Source organism: Bufo bufo, chromosome 3 (genome assembly GCF_905171765.1).
Source record: "Bufo bufo chromosome 3, aBufBuf1.1, whole genome shotgun sequence".
Lineage (NCBI taxonomy): Eukaryota > Metazoa > Chordata > Amphibia > Anura > Bufonidae > Bufo > Bufo bufo.
Window position 1 is genome coordinate 133,412,295 of NC_053391.1, and position 20,100 is coordinate 133,432,394.

Sequence of the window (20,100 nt, forward strand, 5' to 3'; positions counted from 1 at the left end):
TCTCATATGCAACATACACTTGACTCTCTCACTTATGACAAAGTAATTTGGTGCGGAGATTTTAACTTTGTGATGGATCCTGTGTTGGACCGTTCTGCTCCACCCGCTACGTCACGCTCGGCTTCTTGTAAGGTCACTATTAAGAACATACTGGAATCCCTTTCAATAGCGGACTCGTGGAGGGAGCACAACGGTGGACAGAGGGGATATACATATTATTCTCCAGCTCATAATGTATATTCACGTATTGATCACATTCTGTTGTCCAACTCTATGCTCCCCTATATGGCATTTAGCAGACATATAGTGTCTTCTTGGTCGGACCATGACATGGTGATGATTGAGCTGGCCCCAAACACGCCTACGAACCGTCTGTTTTCTTGGAGACTTAATGAATCACTTTTGACTAGACCAGATGTTCGTGATAGGCTTCAGGAGGACATGAAAGGCTTTTTTGCTGAGAATGTGCAGCCGGATATAGACCCTTTGCTCACATGGATCACACATAAGGCCTACATGAGGGGAAGAATAATTAGGGAAGCATCTCAGTTAAAGAAGGGAAGACAGGCGGCCCTTTTGACGCTTGAAGCTAAACTGAATAGACTGGTTCTGGCGCACCAGCGGTCACCCTCACTATATTTGCTTAAAGCGGTCAAGGACACCAAGATGCAAATAAACATCATATTATCAAATAATACAGAAAAGGCCTTACGATGGACCGCATCGTATTTCTATAGATACGCCAATAAACCTGATAAAATGCTAGCTCGACAATTGAAGGCTAAACAGAAGATTAACCAGGTTTTCCAAATCCGTTCACACACTGGCCATATAACATCCAACCCTAAGATCATTTATGATACGTTTCATGCTTTTTACCGGCAGCTTTACAAGGGTGCGGAGGATGAGCAAGCACAACCAAGAGATAACTTCCTGTCATCTATATCGCTCCCACAAGTGTCTCCTGATGCTCTACGGGACCTGAGTAAAGCTATTAGTTCGGAGGAAGTAATTTACACAATCAACGCACTGAAACTGGGGAAGGCCCCGGGGCCTGATGGGCTATCTGCCCTGTATTATAAAAAATATGCCACGATTTTAACTCCACACATAGTTCAATTCTGTAACCATCTACTAGCAGGCCATACTCCTCATCCCGATTTTCTTTTCGCTAACATCACCGTACTGCCCAAGCCTAAAAAGGATTCCTTGTCTACCACTAACTATAGACCGATTTCCCTATTAAATCTGGACACTAAACTTTTTACATCCATATTAGCAAGGCGTCTTAATATACTCCTCCCTGGACTTGTTCATAAAGACCAGGTAGGTTTTATACCAGAAAGAGAGGCACCAGATAACATTAGAAAGGTTCTCAATGTAATACAGATAGCCAACACTAATAAGACCCCCCTGGCCATTCTGGCATTAGATATAGAAAAGGCCTTTGACTCTATTAGCTGGGATTATTTATACAAAGTGTTACACAATATGGGCATTACTGGTCCGTTTGTAAAAGCAATTCAAGCAATCTACTCGGCCCCAGTGGCTTACCTCAAACTCCCAACAACTCATCCTTCACCAATTCACATTTCTAGAGGCACTAGACAGGGCTGCCCACTGTCGCCTGCATTATTCGCCTTGGCCATGGAACCCCTCGCAATATCCATCAGGAACGATCCCAATCTATCAGGCATTAAATTAGGAAACACTGAATATAAATTGAGTTTATTTGCCGATGACCTCCTATTATCCCTGACCAATCCCCTTATTTCACTCCCGAACCTCTTAAAGTTACTAAACACCTTCTCCTTGGCTTCAGGGCTTAAAATTAACCAGAAAAAGTCAGAGCTTTTGTTGTGTAATTCCCCATCATCACTCCAAACTTCAATTGCTCAAAACTTTCCTTTTACCCAACAAACCAATCACATCCAATATTTAGGAACCCTAATAACTAAGAAGTTGTCTTCAATTTACAAACTTAACTATATTCCACTATACCGTAGAATCAGAGAAGACTACAAATCCTGGAGTTCGCTACCTGTTTCATGGGTAGGGAGGATACATATTGTTAGGATGGTGGTTCTACCCCGCATTCTATATCTATTCAGAACCCTTCCAGTTCGAATCCCCATTAGGGACCTCCAAAATTTACAGGCAGACACTATGAAATTTATTTGGGCAGGAAAGAGGGCTAGGATCTCTAGGTCCACAATGTGTAGACACAAATCCCAGGGAGGTCTATCTGTTCCTGATTTTATCAAATATTACAAATCAGCTGGTTTAGCTCAATTATTTTTGACACACTTAAAGCCAGATTCCTCCCCCTTATGGGTTTCTCTGGAACAAACCCTATGTGCACCTTGGACTTGGAGATCCCTCCTATGGAATACTATCCCCCTGCCTTCAGCTATCCGTTCAGCTTCACCATTATCACACCACTCATTGATTCTTTGGCGGTCTGTTAGATTTAAGGCAGGCCTTCAATCTAAACATACGCCACTTTTTCACCTATTTGGGAATCCAGTATTTCAACCGGGTATTCGGTCAGAAACTTTTAGATGGTGGATTTCCAATAATTTCACCACCCTTTATAGGTTCCTAACTAGGGGAAAGCTTATGTCCATAACTGACTTTAAAAACAAACACAACTTGCCAGAGTGTGAATCATTTAATGCATTACAGATTTTTTCATGTCTCCAATCCCTCAAGATCAACGACACAAATGTGGAATTTACTCCTTTTGAGAGATCTATTACTTATTCACTATATAAACAGGGACTGTTATCTAGGATATATGGTTTACTTAATACTTTACCAGAGGGACTTAAATTGCCATATATGCTGGAGTGGGAGGGGGATATCCAGGAAGACCTTTCAGTTGCGAAATGGCGTCAATGCTCACAGACTTTAAATAAGACCTCTTGGCAAATTACATTAGCAGAGACCTCTATCAAGGTTCTCCACAGGACATATTTAGTCCCTTATAGACTTCACCGGATGTATCCGGAGGTCTCCCATCTATGTTTTAGGGGATGCGAGGTGAGTGGCACGGTCTTTCACATTTGGTGGTCTTGCCCAGTGGTAAAAAGATTTTGGAGTAAGATTTGTGACCTGATCTCCTCTGTGTTGGGCTGTGCCATTCCCATGATACCTACTTTATGTCTTCTGGGCGATAATCTTTCTAGAATGCCTTATTCCAAATTTAAGTTATCTCAACATATGTTATTAGCAGCTAGGATCCACATTGCATATAAGTGGCGGTCAGCAGACCTTAGCCTTCAAGCCGTAATTGATAGAATCAACAAATTACTACTTTACGAGAGATTGAACGCTATTCGTCAAGACACTTACGAGGCCTTTGAGAAATTGTGGGGACCCTGGATATCCTCCTCGTATTCTACGGCTACGCAGCATAGCTTGACTCATTACTGAGCACATTCCCTAGAACACATGTCAGGATATCTTTTACATTATAGGGGAGATGTGGGTATCTAAATATTTCATAACATTGTGTAGGTCTAGATTGGCTCTCCGATGTGATCTCCATTTGTTGATTTATTTTATGTTATTTTATTTGGGTTTTATTTTTTGTATTATTTTTATTATTTTCACTATATATTTCTCATCATATTCCATTTGGATGTAATGACACCTGCTCTACATATAAGCCATGCTTATTATGGCGCATCATATTCATGTACCATTGTATGTATTTTATGTGATGTGCACAATTGCATTCATTTTGAATAAAATACTTTGAAACTAAAAAGAGCTGCCTGCAGAGTGGGGCCCCCAAGAGAAGCAAGGGGTGCCCTCCTTATCATTGCAGGTCTGCAGGCAGCTCTTTTTAACTTCAGAATTCAGATCATCAGACTCTCACTAATTACAAATTTACAGCACACACCCTCTAGTGTCCACCATCAGACAGGGGAGGGAAGAAACCCCAGAACTAGAGTGTGCCCCCCAACTTGGGGGGCACACTGACACTCTAGTTCTGGGGTTTCTTTTCTTCCCTCCCCTGTCTGATGGTGGACACTACAGGGGTGTGTGCTGAAATTAGTGAGAGTCTGATGATCTGAAGTTAAAAAGAGATGCCAGCAGTAATAAGGAGGGCGCCCCTTCCTTCCACCCCCCCTCCCTTATATGACAGACTAAGGGTACTTTTACACTTGCAGCAGGACGGATCCGGCAGGCTGTTCAGCCTGTCGGATCCGTCCTGCCGCTATTTCGCTGGACCGCTGCTCTGTCCTCATTGACTATAATGGGAATGGGGGTGGAGCTCCGGCGCAGCGCGGCACTGCGCGGTGAGAGGCCACCGGACAAAAAAGTCGGACTTGCAGTACTTTTCGGCCGCCAGTCTTTCACCGCACACTGCCGCGCTGCACCGGAACTCTGTCCCCGTTCCCATTATAGTCAATGGGGATGGAGTGGCGGCAAGGCGAAATAGCGGCAGGACGGATCCAACAGGCTGAACAGCCTGTCGGATCCGTCCTGCCGCAAGTGTGAAACTACTTGCAAGTGTGAAACTGCTCATGGCGGTGGGAGATCTAGGATGGGTGTTTGGGTGGGAGCTCTGGAAGGGGTGGTGGGAGGCCCGATAGATATGTAGGGGCTGGGGGGGGGCCCATACATTTTTTTTGCTATGGGGCCATGCATTTCTAGCTACGCCCCTGGCTGACACTCTAGGATTCTTCTTCACCTCATTGAGCAGTCTGCGCTGTGCTCTTGCAGTCATCTTTACAGGACGGCCACTCCTAGGGAGAGTAGCAGCAGTGCTGAACTTTCTCCATTTATAGACAATTTGTCTTACTGTGGACTGATGAAGAGCAAGGCTTTTGGAGATACTTTTATAACCCTTTCCATCTTTATGCAAGTCAACAATTCTTAATTGTAGGTCTTCTGAGAGCTCTTTTGTGCGAGGCATCATTCACATCTAGCAATGCTTCTTGTGAAAAGCAAACCCAGAACTGGTGTGTGTTTTTTATAGGGCAGGGCAGCTGTAACCAACACATCTAATCTCATATCATTGATTGGACTCCAGTTGGCTGACACCTCACTCCAATTAGCTCTTGGAGATGTCATTAGTCTAGGGGTTCACATACTTTTTCCACCTGCACTGTGAATGTTTACATGGTGTGTTCAATAAAAACATGGTAACATTTAATTATTTGTGTGTTATTAGTTTAAGCAGACTGTGATTGTCTATTGTTGTGACTTAGATGAAGATCAGATCACATTTTATGATCAATTTGTGCAGAAATCCATATCATTCCAAAGGGTTCACATACTTTTTCTTGCAACTGTAACTAAGTCGGTGTTGAGCAAGTCTCCACTGTTATGTAAACAGAAGACAGAGGAGCGTTGCTAAGGTTCAAAATGGGCCACTTTAGAGCTATTTTTCTAATATAAATGTATGATTTCAGTAATTAAAGTATATTACAAAAATGGTCAGTATCAAGGCCCCTACACATTACAAAAATAAAAATAGAATGTCAGTTACACTTTAAGGCTAGAACAATCTACTGAGACCATCTTTACCTGCTGTAAACATGCCTTTATTGGTCACATATGGAACTTATTTAAATTTGAATCCCACCCCTGTAACTACAGGGTGGGCCATTTATATGGATACACCTTAATAAAATGGGAATGGTTGGTGATATTAACTTCCTGTTTGTGGCACATTAGTATATGTGAGGGGGGAAACTTTTCAAGATGGGTGGTGACCATGGCGGCCATTTTGAAGTCGGCCATTTTTAATCCAACTTTTATTTTTTCAATAGGAAGAGGGTCATGGGACACATCAAACTTATTGGGAATTTCACAAGAAAACCAATGGTGTGCTTGGTTTTAATGTAACTTTATTCTTTCATGAGTTATTTACAAGTTTCTGACCACTTATAAAATGTGTTGCCCATTGTGTTGGATTGTCAATGCAACCCTCTTCTCCCAGTCTTCACACACTGATAGCAACACCACAGGAGAAATGCTAGCACAGGCTTCCAATATCCGTAGTTTCAGGTGCTGCACATCTCGTATCTTCACAGCATAGACAATTGCCTTCAGATGACCCCAAAGATAAAAGTCTAAGGGGGTCACTGGATATGCGAAATTGCTACATGATGATTTGTTTCCCTCTTTATGCACTGAAGCTGGCATGTTCCCTGAGTTTTTCCAGCAAGATGGTGCACCACCACATTACGGGTGTCAGGTCCGAGCATTCCTAGATGAACAGTTTCCTGGAAAGTGGATTAGTCGTCGTGGGCCAGTTGAATGGCCCCCAAGGTCTACCGATCTGAACCCATTAGACTTTTATCTTTGGGGTTATCTGAAGGCAATTGTCTATGCTGTGAAGATACGAGATGTGCAGCACCTGAAACTACGGATACTGGAAGCCTGTGCTAGCATTTCTCCTGCGGTGTTGCTATCAGTGTTTAAAGAGTGGGAGAAGAGGGTTGCATTGACAATCCAACACAATGGGCAGCACATTGAACACATTTTATAAGTGGTCAGAAACTTGTAAATAACTCATGAAAGAATAAAGTTACGTTAAAACCAAGCACACCATTGTTTTTCTTGTGAAATTCCCAATAAGTTTGATGTGTCACATGACCCTCTTCCTATTGAAAAAACAAAAGTTGGATTCAAAATGGCCAACTTCAAAATGGCCGCCATGGTCACCACCCATCTTGAAAAGTTTCCCCCCTCACATATACTAATGTGCCACAAACAGGAAGTTAATATCACCAACCATTCCCATTTTATTAAGGTGTATCCATATAAATGGCCCACCCTGTATATTAATTTGTACAATAAATGAAATCTGCAGACATAGAGTAAAGGATACAGTACTTTAGTGTTATATTTTACATTCAAAGCAGGGAGTAAACAGTATAACTCCTGGAGCCATTGTCTAAGCCATTTTGGAGAGAGAGGATGGCACAATGGGTTGCTGTGAATCTGTCCAGTGAAAGCATGGAATTCCATAGGTTGCCTATGAAAATGTAATGACACTGATATCCCAGGAGGCCAGAAGTGATAGACTGAGTTCCCTCCCTAGGGGTCGACTGTTGAAATTAAAGGAAGAAAGAGTTTGTGGTTAGAGGAGCAGATTTGGAAGGCAGCCTCTTTCGCTATTGCTGTTACCTGGTGTGGAAACAATGTCATACATAAAAAAATGTCTTAGGCTAAGTTCACACGAACGTGTGTGATCTGTGGCCGTATTGCGGCCCGCAAATCGCGGGCCACAATACACGGCCACAGTTCCGTGTGAATTCCGCATCACGGATGCGGACCCATTCGCTTCAATGGGTCCGCAAATCCTGAATTGCGGAACGGCCGCACGGGACGGGACCCCTCGGAAGCACTACGGAGTGCCTCCGTGGGGTTACGTCCCGTACTTCCGTTCCGCAAAAAGATAGAACAAGTCCTATCTTTTAGCGGAACGGGCGGATCGCGGACCCATTAAAGTGAATGGGTCCGCGATCCGATGCGGCAGACCTACGGCCGGCGATCGTGCATTGCGGCCAGCTATTTGCGGGTCGCAGCACAGGCACGGGTCACACGCGTTCGTGTGAACTCGACCTTAGGGAGAGTTCACATCACTGTTATTTTTCCGTCTGATCAGTCAGAAGAACAGAAAAAAACAGGATCCTGTAAAAAATAAAATAATTGATCCTGTGCTTCAGTTATGCACATTTGGCATCCGTTTGAGCCATTTCCATCTGAGATCCATTTTTTATGCAGTACTTTTTTTTCCTATCTAATAAAACAAAAACAATCTCAGATGGAAATGACTCAAATGGATGCCAAATGTGCATAACTGAAGCACAGGATCCATATTTTTTTTTACAGGATCCTGTTTTTTTCTGTTCTTCTGACAGATTAAGAACGGAAAAGGGGACGAGCCATTTTCGACTGTCTTTAGGCGTAGATAAAGGTCTAAACGTAAGACAGCTCGGAAGCTGTGTTATATTTAGAACTGGCGCTGGATGTGCCGAAGTTATGCAGAGGCCAGCGCCTCTTCATAACTTCCGCGGATCCTCTGACAGCTTAGGGGTTTATTAAGACTGGTGTCTAAAACGCTTTGTTATTGTCTAAAACGCTGGCCTTAATAAATGTGCCCCTTAGGCCTCATGCACACGACAGGATTTTTTCACGGTCCGCAAAACGGGGTTCCGTTGTTCCGTGATCCGTTTCCGTTTTTGTTTCCGTGTGTCTTCCTTGATTTTTGGAGGATCACCAGACATGAAAAGTGAAAAAAAAATCTAAGTCAAGTTTGCCTTGAAAATGATATGAAAAAAACAGACACGGATTACGGACGTGTATGACAATCTTGTGTGCCTCCGTGTTTTTTCACGGACCCATTGACTTGAATGGGTCCGCGAACCGTTGTCCATGAAAAAAATAAGACAGGTCATATTTTTTGACGGACTGGAAACACGGATCACGGACGCGGATGACAAACGGTGCATTTTCCGAGTTTTCGGAAAATGGAACAACGGACAGAAAACGGAACAACGGACACGGAACACAACAACGGTCGTGTGCATGAGGCCTTAATGCGTTAAAGAGGATGTGTCAAGTCGTAGGACTGCCGGACATAGGTATACGCTGTACGGGTATCTTTCTGGCAGTCCTATAGAATATAAATGGAGTGGCAGCAGACATGCACAACTTGCCACTCCATTCATTCAGCGGAAGAGAACCCCAGTTGTTTGTGATCGGTTGGGGTCATAGTGGATCAGAACCCCAATGCTTAAATCCCATATCCCTATTTATAAAGCACACAAACATTCTTAAAATACTTTGTGAATTTCAATGTTCATGTGCCACATATATACAGTTTGAGCAAAGTTTTAGGACTACAGTATGTAATAGCAGGAATTGTGTCCGAGGTGAGTTTTTTTTTTTAGCCCTAAATGGCCATATTTCTTTTGCATTGTGTCTTAAGAATGCTATTATTTTACGCTATAACCATGTTATAATGAAAAGTAATAAAGTGAAGTTCAGGTCCCCATTGACTTCAGTGGGGTTCGGGGTCAAGTTTGGGTCCCAAACCCGAACTTTGACCTGAAGTTCATCCGAACCCGGATTTCCACGGATTAGCTCATCCCTCATTACTAGCAGTCTGCAATGAAGGTCCAGCTGTGTGATACCAGTTTGGAGTGTGACCCTGGACAGTCTGACAATGGCAGCACTGACTGTATAGTGTCAAAACCGTGCAGGGACACCCCCCCCCCCCCCCCGCCCCCCAACTGGTAACACACATCTAGATCTTCATTGCAGATTGCTAGTAATATACACACAGAACAGAGTCATAAGAATAAATCCTCCAGAATTGTTATGGTATAAGAGTTTGCAGATCCTCTTTAAGTGTACATGTAATGAGGGTCTTCTACTACTCTGCACCTGGCCACAGTGATCACACCTGGCACTTCCTGCTCACCATCCCCGGCATCTCCATGTCAGTCACCACCAGCTCGTACTGTTACGCAGAGATCTTATATTGCTCAATTACTCCCTGCATTTTAGAAAAACTCCTGCTGTTACCATTAGCCCCTCTCTAATTCCTCTTGCAGCTGCTGAAGTTAGCTCAAATTCCTGAGCGCTCCTAGAAATATTGAGAAATGGGGGCCATGAGTATCATGGTCATTGCTGGGTTTTGCAACACACATTAGTTCTTAGTAATTTGTGGAGTAATGTATCCTTTTTATGTAGTAGATTAGGGATAATTTGCCATAAACATGCTTTAAAGGGGTTGTCCCACGAAAAATATTCTACAGTTTTAAAACCGGCACCTGGATCTGAATACTTTTGTAATTGCATGTAATTAAAAATGTACCATTGCCACTGAGTTATTCACTAAAATCTATCTGTATAGTGCCACCTGCTGTTTGTTTGTTTTTCTTATTTGTTTGTCCAGCTCACTGAGAAGGCCGCACATGCTCAGTTTTAATCTTCAACTGCCTCCTGAGCTGTGATAGGGAGAGCATGGACACGCCCCCTGAGCTGTAGAATAAACGACACTCTCCTTGAGCTGTCAGCTTGATATAAATCTAGCAGAGTAATGAATGGGGAGATCTCTGGATCCATGTGAGGTACAGGGCTGGTTCTGGCTTTGTTACAGATTGTCACATACTATATGATGTCTGATTTTAATTTTTTACATTAGTAATGGGATAACCCCTTTAAGTAGCTACTGTAGCACATACAATAACTGAAAAGTGTAAGGAAATTAGTGCCTGAATTGTTTGCATCTGTTTTGCTTCCTTTTAAAGAGCCTAAAATGGCAGCGTAACTTTGTATAGTTATATAGATATAAAAATATCACACAGTGTACTATTTTCTACCTTCCCCAGAATCCATGTCTGATGTTACGGTCTTCAGCAGATACCTGTAGGCCGGACCATAATCATTGACTCATTGCAATCTCCAGTGCAAACATTTTTCCAGTAGATAAAACCTTTGCCATTCAATAGAACAAGGTAGCAATTGTCATACCACCAACCACTGTAAGAGATGGCACAGTGAGAACTACTCCGATCCTGATCTTTGTCTTTTGTGGAGAACTTCATGTTGTCATGAACAGTGTTTGAGTCAAAGATGGTTAGACTGTCCCCTGCAGTACCGGAGTACCTCCCTAGACGCAATGCATAGCCATTCTCTTCTTTGTCTAGGCTGAAGATATCATAGTCGGCATGCCACTCCTTATCATTCTTGTCCTTCAGGATAAAGCGTACCATGTAGACCCGTTGAGATGTTATCCGGTGAATGTACTCATTACCCAGCCAAAAATCCTTCATCACATTTCCAAATCCATACTTGAAAGTGGTCCAGGACTCATGCCAAGTTATTTCAGTAGTTTTGGAGTTCCTCTGGATAGCAGTCCACCGGTTGCCATCTTCATCTACATGACAATATACTACTAAAGGAGGTGATGAATGAGGTTTGATGACATAGACTCCACTCGGGCTGTTCTTTGGCAGTTTATCACAGTCTATAGGGAAATCTGAAAAAGGTGTAAATAGTGGTAGTAAGATAGAAACCATTTACTTTATAGCCTGCTTTATACCCTAGGGCTGCACTGACATTTCTGTTGGTTGTCATTGGAAACAGACAAGTCTGTAGTCAGACACATGGGTCATCTGATCATCTGTAAAAATGACCACACACCTCCCAACTTCTACAAACCCATACACATTCGGTTTTTCTAGGCATGTATGTGTTTTCAGGAAAGAGGAGAAGGGTGCTGCCAGATACCTCTTCTGGTGGCTTATCTCTAGGTAAAAGAAACCAGTTGAAAGGTATACTGTTCCAGTGCCATCTTGTCCCCACCATTTTGGGTTTTCACCAGGCTGGAAGTGATGAGGTTATGTGACTGCTGCTGCCATTCACTGGCCTCAGCAGTCACATACAAAAATGTCACATAACTCAAACAGAGTGGATGGGAACTGCAGCACTGGAAGAATTTTTTTTGGACTAGCTTCCTTCTGGTGTCTAAGTTTGAAGTTATGGCAGAAAACCCCTTTAAATGGTGTCCCTGTTTTAATTAATATATTTCAAGAGGCAGGAAAGGAAATCTACATAAATCCAGGACATGCAGTAATATGAAAGTTTTTCTCCAATGGTTTTAGGGGAACTCTCAGAAGCAACATACAGAGTGTGAATGTTTGAAGCCACACAAGTTGTTTGCACGATGCAATGCTATGTACACGAGCCCTAAAAGTTTAGTGGTGTAATTACATACATAAATGGGCCATACTACTGAAGCCCATACTTATAATGCCCACATGCAATTGTGTCTGCAAAAGTGGGCACAGCTTCGAAGTCATAACAAGCGTAACACATTTACTAAGGTCTTCAAACTAGACAAGTGGCAGAACACAGCTCCATTTCACTTGATATTAATTTCCCCCTATGACATAATTTGGCGGCATCGTCATGGGGAGAGACTGGTGCCCTGTGCGACCAGTAATATTAACCACTTCCAGACCGGGCCATTTACCCACTTTCTGAACAGGCCTAATTTTGCAAATGTGACAAATGTCACTTTATGTGGAACGCTTTTACTTTTCCAAGCCATTCAGAGATTGTTTTCTCGTGATACATTGTACTTTATGTTAATGGTAAATTTGGGTCATAAGGCTTTACCTTTATTTATAAAAAAAATAAAAATTAAGGAAAATGTGAAAAAATTTACTTTTTTATAAATTTGAATCTCTCTGCTTTTAAGACAGATAGTGATACCTCATAAAATATTTATTAACATTCCCCATATGTCTATTTTATGTTGGCATCATTTTAGACGCTAGAAGGTTTAGAATTTTAGAAGCAATTTTTAAAATTTTTAAGAAAATTTCCAAAGTCAACATTTTTAAGGACCAGTTCAGTTCTGAAATCAACCCATAAATGACACCATTTTAGAAATGACACTGCTCAAGCTATTTAAAACTGGTTTTATAAATGTTGTTCACCCTTTAGGTATTCCACAGGAATTAAAGCAAAATAGAGGTGAAATTTCAAATTGTCACTTTTTTTTCAGATTTTACATTTAAATCATTTTTTTCTTGGAACACATCAAGTAACATAGTAACATAGTAACATAGTACATAAGGCCGAAAAAAGACATTTGTCCATCCAGTTCGGCCTGTCATCCTGCAAGTTGATCCAAAGGAAGGCAAAAAAAAAATAAAGGGTTAAGAACAAAACAAACCTCAATATTTATTACCTTGATTCTGCAGTTTGTAGAAACACCCCATATTTGGTTGTATACAGCTGTTTGGGGACATGGCAGGGCACAGAAACCCCCCAAAAAGGGGCCACATTTTATTTTAAACTACACCACCCAAGGAAGTTCACTCAACAACTGTTTCATACAATTTTTAATACTTGGGTGTAAAAATGAAAAATAAATTATTTTTTTACAAGAAAATGGTGCTTTAGGCCCAAACTTTCTTTTTCACAAAAGATAACAGGAGAATATCCCAACCCCCATTTGCTACCCACCTTCTCCTGAATACAGTAACACCTGAATTGTGGTAGTAAACTGTTATTTGGAGATATGCCAGGGCTCAGAAGGGAGGGAGCAGCATCTGGATTTTCTAACATGGAATTTTCTGTCAAAGTTTTTAAGAGCAATAACTTTTTATTTTTGTTGAATGAGCTTATTTTGTGCGAGACAAGCTGTAGGTTTTATTGGTACCATTTTGGCGTACATTTGGCTTTCTGGTTGCTTTTTATCTCATTTTTGGGAGGTGAAGTCACAAAATAAGCTGGTGTCATTTTACTATTCTTTTTTTTTACACTGTTCACTTGATGGGGTAAATCATGTAATATTTTTATAGATCAGGTCACTACGGACGCATCGATACAAAATATGTCTAGTTATTTTTTTTATTTTTATGTTTTACACAATAAGAACAGTTTTAGAAAGAAAAAAAAAGTTTTTGTGTTGCCATTTTCTTAAAACCATTTTGTTTTATTTTTATGGCTATAGTCTTGTGTGGGGGCTAATTTTTTGCGGGATGAGGTGAAATTTTTATTGCTACCATTTTGGGTTACATACGACTTTTTGATTGATTGATATGTCTTTTGTGAGGTGAGCTCACTAAAAAATTTGCTTTGGCGCAATGTTTATTGATTTATAAAACATTTTTAATGTGAAACTTTTTTTATTTTGTTTTCCAAAAACATTTTTTTATTTTAGACTTTGTATCCCCCATAAGGTCATACAAGACCTCTGGGGGACATTTAACTTTTTTTTTTTTTTTTTACTACTGATTTCTCTGTAACTGGGGCTGACATAGTAGCCCCAGTTGCAGGGGAAATACACCCCACAGAGAGGCTGTACAGTATAATATAGCGCTGTACAGACTCAGTGCAGGGCTGATCGAGGTCTATGGAAGACCCGACAGCTCCTGCACTCCCCCGGCCCCAGCGGTTACATGACAAGCATAGCGCTTCCTTGCTGTATACACAGCGCTCGTTGAGCACTGTGCATACAGCGATCTAGAAGGCAGAGACACCAAGGAATGGTCCCTGCCTTCTCTCTGGGGTGCCCTGCTGTCATTACTGACAGTGGGCCCCCCGCTCGGCAGCTGCACGATTAGCGTGCAGCTGCGATCTCTGAATGGACGTTACAGAACGTCCATTCAGAGATAAACCGACTGCCCAAAGACGGGTATAGTCAATGGGCAGTCAGGAAGTGGTTAAAGAGGTTGCCTAGTTTTGGAAGAAAGCAGACAACGCTGGCAAATGAACTAAACGAACCTATGACATACCTAATAGGTTCAAGCCTAGTTGCATTGATTCGACTCACTGGGGTTATCTCGATCAATCTCTGTCTATCTATATCGATCTAGCTATTCAGGGGCTTTGCTAGGTTAAAAAAATTTGGGGCTTGGGCCCCTGATGTTTTGTCCCAGGCCCCGAATGTCTTGCCTGCCTGCTAGATACAACTGTATTGCCATCCTCAGGACAGCAATACAATTAAATCTAATACACTGGAAGATCTGAAGGACCTGTGGTGACATCACAGGTCATGTGACCAGCAAAACAGGCAGTGTTTGAGAAGTACCTGCAATGATGTCACCATCATGTGACCAGTGCAGGAGAGGACGGCAGTGAAGAGGAGAAGACCTGGGGGAAGAAGCTGTGGTGAGATCTGCTACATGAGGAGAGGTAAATGAAGGGAGAGGCAGAGCAATGCTGGGAGTTGTGGTTATTTAACTGGGACTGTATGTTAGGGCTGAAGGGAGGGATGTAATTTACATGGGACTGTGTGTTCGAGGTGGATTTAGAGGGGGTCATGTTATTTACATGGGACTGTATGTTGAAGGTGGCTGGAGAGATGGTGTGATGTTATTTACATGGGACTCTATGGCAGAGAGAGGGAAATAGTGGTATTTACATGGGACTGTATGTTGGAGGGGCTTAAGGGAGGGGAGTGATTTTATTTACATAGGACTGTATTTTGGAGAGGGCACGAGAGATGGTGTGATGTTATTTACATGGGCCTCTATGGTGGACAGAGGAATATAATTACAGGGGGCACTGCAGGGGGCATTCTAAATACTGGGGGCACTTAAGGGTGACCAATATAACAGTAGGGGGATGTATAAATACTGGGGGCACTGGAGGGGTATTATAAATCCAGGAGACATTAGGTGTTCTTATTACTACTGGGGGCTCTATGGGAGGGACTTATAGATCTGCCTTATTTCTACTAAGAGCACTATGGGGGCCTTATTACTAATGAGGGGTCTGTAGAGAGCTTTATTACCACTGGGGGATTATTTTATTTCTACTGGGGGCTCTGGGAGGGTATTATTAATACTGGAGGGCTCTTCTACTAATGGGGGCACTCTTGAGGAGCATTATCACTGTTGGGGGCTCTGTAGGGGTCAGTATTACTAATGCGGGCATTCTAGAAGGGAATTACTATTGGTGGGACTATGAGGAGCACTATTACTATGGGGGCACTCATATTTCTTCAGGATAGTACAGTATTTGGGGGTATTGGAGAGCACACCGAGTAGCAGAATAACATTGTGAGGACTCCAGGTTGGGAGATGATGATAAAAATGTGTGTGTGTGTCTGTCTATCTATCTGGCTTTTAATTCTAATATTTATGTGCCTTGTTTATCCCCTCTTGTGAGTATAATAAATCCAGTTTCTTTTGTACTAGTTTAAACTAAGGACTGGGGGGAGAGTAATTACATTATAGGATGAGAAGTGCATATAGCGACCGGGGGCAAGGTATTGGGACTGGGGGAGGAATGGAAGGAGGGACTAGAACAGTTCAGAAGGAAAGGTGTAGGGTAAAAAATATACATAAACCTCTCAAATGTATGTATACTAATGCCAGAAGCCTGACTAATAAAACTGGGGAGCTGGAATTAGTGATGTGTGAGGAGGACTATGACATAGTGGGAATAACTGAGACGTGGCTGGATGATAGCTATGACTGGGCGGTTAATGTACAAGGTTACAGTCTGTTTAGAAAGGATCATCAAAACCAGAGAGGGGTCGGGGTCTGCCTTTATGTAAAGTCCTGTCTAAAGGCCGCAGTCCGAGAAGATATATGTGAGGGACATGAACATGTGGAGTCACTGTGGGTAGAAACACATGGAGGCAAAAACAACAATAAATTACTAATAGGAGTTTACTATAAACCACCTAATATACCAGAGTCCACAGAAAATCTGCTACTAAACGAGATAGATGAGGCAGCAAATCATAATGAGGTGGTTGTTATGGGGGAATTCAACTACCCAGATATAGACTGGGAAACTGAAACCTGTATATCTCATAAAGGAAACAGGTTCTTGGCAATAACCAAAGACAATTACCTTTTCCAACTTGTTCAGGACCCGACTAGAGGGACGGCCATACTGGACTTAGTATTAACCAATAGGCCTGACAGAACAACAGACGTGCAGGTTGGGGGACACGAATTTTGCCTCTGCAGAGGCAATACATTTTAATGCTGTACAGAGACAGGTCTCTATACAGTATTAAAACAAAGTGTTTGAATAAATTAACTTCAGATCTGTTATCCGAAGCTTGATTCGCTCAAGCCTAGTTCTGGCATTCAACCTATTCAATCTGTTTGTGGATTTCAGACGAGCATCGCGATCCGGAATGTTTATCACATCTGTCTTAGTACTATAATACAACATGGGGGTGGTCATGTTAGTACTATAATATAACATAGGTGGTCATGTTAGTACTATAATATAACGTAGGGGTGGTCATGTTAGTACTATAATATAACATAGAGGTGGTCATGTTAGTACTATAATATAACATAGAGGTGGTCATGTTAGTACTATAATATAACATAGCGGTGGTCATGTTAGTACTATAATATAACATAGCGGTGGTCATGTTAGTACTATAATATAACATAGAGGTGGTCATGTTAGTACTATAATATAACATAGAGGTGGTCATGTTAGTACTATAATATAACAGAGGTGGTCATGTTAGTACTATAATATAACATAGCGGTGGTCATGTTAGTACTATAATATAACATAGCGGTGGTCATGTTAGTACTATAATATAACAGAGGTGGTCATGTTAGTACTATAATATAACATAGCGGTGGTCATGTTAGTACTATAATATAACATAAAGGTGGTCATGTTAGTACTATAATATAACAGAGGTGGTCATGTTAGTACTAAAATATAACATAGCGGTGGTCATGTTAGTACTATAATATAACATAAAGGTGGTCATGTTAGTACTATAATACAACATGGGGTGGTCATGTTAGTACTATAATATAACATAGAGGTGGTCATGTTAGTACTATAATATAACATAGAGGTGGTCATGTTAGTACTATAATATAACATAAAGGTGGTCATGTTAGTACTATAATATAACACAGAGGTGGTAATTAAATATGAGCGAATCGAAGCTGACGAAGTGGAATTTGTTTAGAATTTCAGGAAAAATTTGTTTCGCAACGAATGCGAATTTCCTTGCGCTTCCTGGTAATGAATCACATTTTTTCCTAAAATGGCGGCTACACCTGTTAGGACTGAGGACATAGGGCAAGGAACTCTGGGAAGGCGGGATCACCCAGATTAACATGCCTGCATGCAGCCAATCAGCAGCCAGCCAGCCGTGTGATTTCACAGCCCTATAAATACGGCAGCGATTTTAGATTCTGCCATTTTCCAGCGTTCAGAGTGCAGGGACAGACATGTGAAGGCGCTAGGGATAGCAATTGGAAAAACCTCATTGTGGAAAAAAAAAAGACAGAAAAAACTATTTATAAGTGCAGGGAAAGGATAGGGAGGAATCAGTTCACAGCATCTTAGTTGCAGGGAGAGACGTCAGAAGGCGCTAGGGACATTGATAGGAAAGCGATTTACAAGAGCAGGGAAAGATTATTGGGGGATCCAAATAGCCATTAGACAGCTCTGTCATTCCAGCTATTTGTTATTGGGCTGCAGGTGCTATGTTGAAAAGCCTTTAGTGGCTTATATATTAGTATCTTTAGTATCTTATATCAGTACTACAAGAAAAATATATACGCATTTCACTTCTGCAGTTTTTTCTGGTGAAAGAGTATAGGGGGCTTACAATTTAAATGATATCGCAGGTATACACCCCTAATTTGAATATGCTGACAAGGAAAAAGGGATGTTAAAAGGGACCAAAACAAAAATCTTTATTAAGTCACTAGGTAGTGGGGGTAAAGAAATAAATAAAACTACTCTTTGTTACTACCCTACAGCATCATTGTCCACACAGGATGGGCAGGTATTGTTATCATAGCCCCAGGGTAAGAAACGCCATAGACCCTGGGCCAACCTATGCACCAGTCAATCTGGACCATCACTGCTGCAAGGTCTATCTCATTAACAACTGGTCTGTAGCTAATACATGAAGTGTTTCCCGCTACAATATCTGAGCAGCAGGAGCAAGGTGCAGACCGTCACACACGCTGCTATAGGAACAGCTGACAGGCTGCGAGAATGCTTAGACCTAATGAGATACTAGTACAGAGGCCCTATCTGGTCTAGGGCTAAAAATCTAAGTACTGATACAACTCTACATATCTAAGTACTGGTACAGCTCTGCTTGGCACGGCTCTACGCAATTCAACAGAAACAATGTCTCATCAGGAGCCCGTACTGTAACCAAGACTGCAACTTTGTTTCAATGTACATAGAGATAGAAGGTGCGCGGTCCCTCTCTAACAGGAACCACGCTCCAGCGCTATGGTGGCCGTGAAACGGCCGCTCATGTGCTAGCTAATTACCAAAGGGTAGCTCCACATACCCCCGCTGGTTAACGAAGAGCGGTCCGCCCCCACAGTAAGCCCGAGCCATGTCACATGGGCCGACAAAGACGTCACGTGACCCGCATGGATCGACGCACTGTCAGAGAAGGGGGAGGAACCGCTTAGAGACAGCGCTCTATAGGTAAAACAGGGACAGGAAGGCGGATAATATACATAAGGCAAAGCTAAAGAGGATTGGACTGACAAGGGACAATTGGACAATAAAACATATGGGAAATGCTGGTATGTGAAAATTACCACAGCACATATTTTAAGTATGTGTGTAAAAAATGCAAAGAATTACATCCTGAGCTTAACCCTTGAGGATTGGACTCACAAGAGACAGTTGGACAATAAACAATATATGGGCAATGATGGTGTGTGAAAAATAACACAACCCATACTATAAGTATGGATAAGAAAGCTCGGGTACAATGAATAACATCCTGAGATTAACCCTTGGCATGGTATAGCATATATATCCTATCATGACGCGGGAGAGTATAGCATATACATCCTATCATGACCCCAGAGGGGACATGACCCTCCTGGAAGCCATGGTCATGACCCAGGATAAGGGAATGGCACTGAGTGCCAACCAGAAAGATGGCTATCTCTTAAGGCTGTCTATGATGATTGATCGGATATCATAAGAGGTCAAAAAATACAATGACCGAACTATAGGAAGCACAAATATGATATATGGTCAGTGAGGCCATTCAGTCTGACAGTATTCAACCGAAAAGTCCATTGTGCCTACTTCTGTAGTATGCTCCACACTCACATGACATCAAGTACACTAAGGCGTTGAGCGACAATTGATGAAAGACCTAATATCGTAAGTACGACCAGTCGTGGAGCTCGTGAAGGTTTTTCCTCTTTTAATTGAACCACACGCAATGCAGCCAGAGCACTTAAAAGTACCCACTAGCTGATCCCTAAAAGGATTAGTGGATTTGGCCATTAGTGTATATAGGCTGTGCACTAGTCTGTCATTGATGTTACGCCCTCTCCTAAACTGCTCAAAGCATGATGATATGCTTGTCTCAGAGTATTCTCTGGGTACCCCTGATTTTTAAATCTTGATCTGAGGTCACCCGCAGCCATCTGGAAATCCCGAATAGTAGAACAATTACGACAAATGCGTAAATATTGTCCTTTCGGGATCCCCTGTTTCAGGGCCCTTGGGTGACAACTGCGCCAGTCCAACAAATTGTTGGTGGCTGTCTTTTTCCAGAAAAGGCGTGTGCCTATATCACCATTTTGATCTTTGAAAATATTGAGATCCAAA

At 42.0% G+C, this 20,100-nt stretch overlaps 1 protein-coding gene across 1 annotated transcript; it reads right to left on the bottom strand.

Annotated features, from left to right (window-relative positions):
• Nucleotides 1-10,388: 10,388 nt before the first annotated feature.
• On the bottom strand, nucleotides 10,389-11,054 carry LOC120993661 (fibrinogen-like protein 1-like protein). The gene has a single exon (XM_040422140.1). It carries the CDS (start codon nucleotides 11,052-11,054, stop codon nucleotides 10,389-10,391), a length of 666 nt encoding a protein of 221 aa, XP_040278074.1.
• Nucleotides 11,055-20,100: the final 9,046 nt, after the last annotated feature.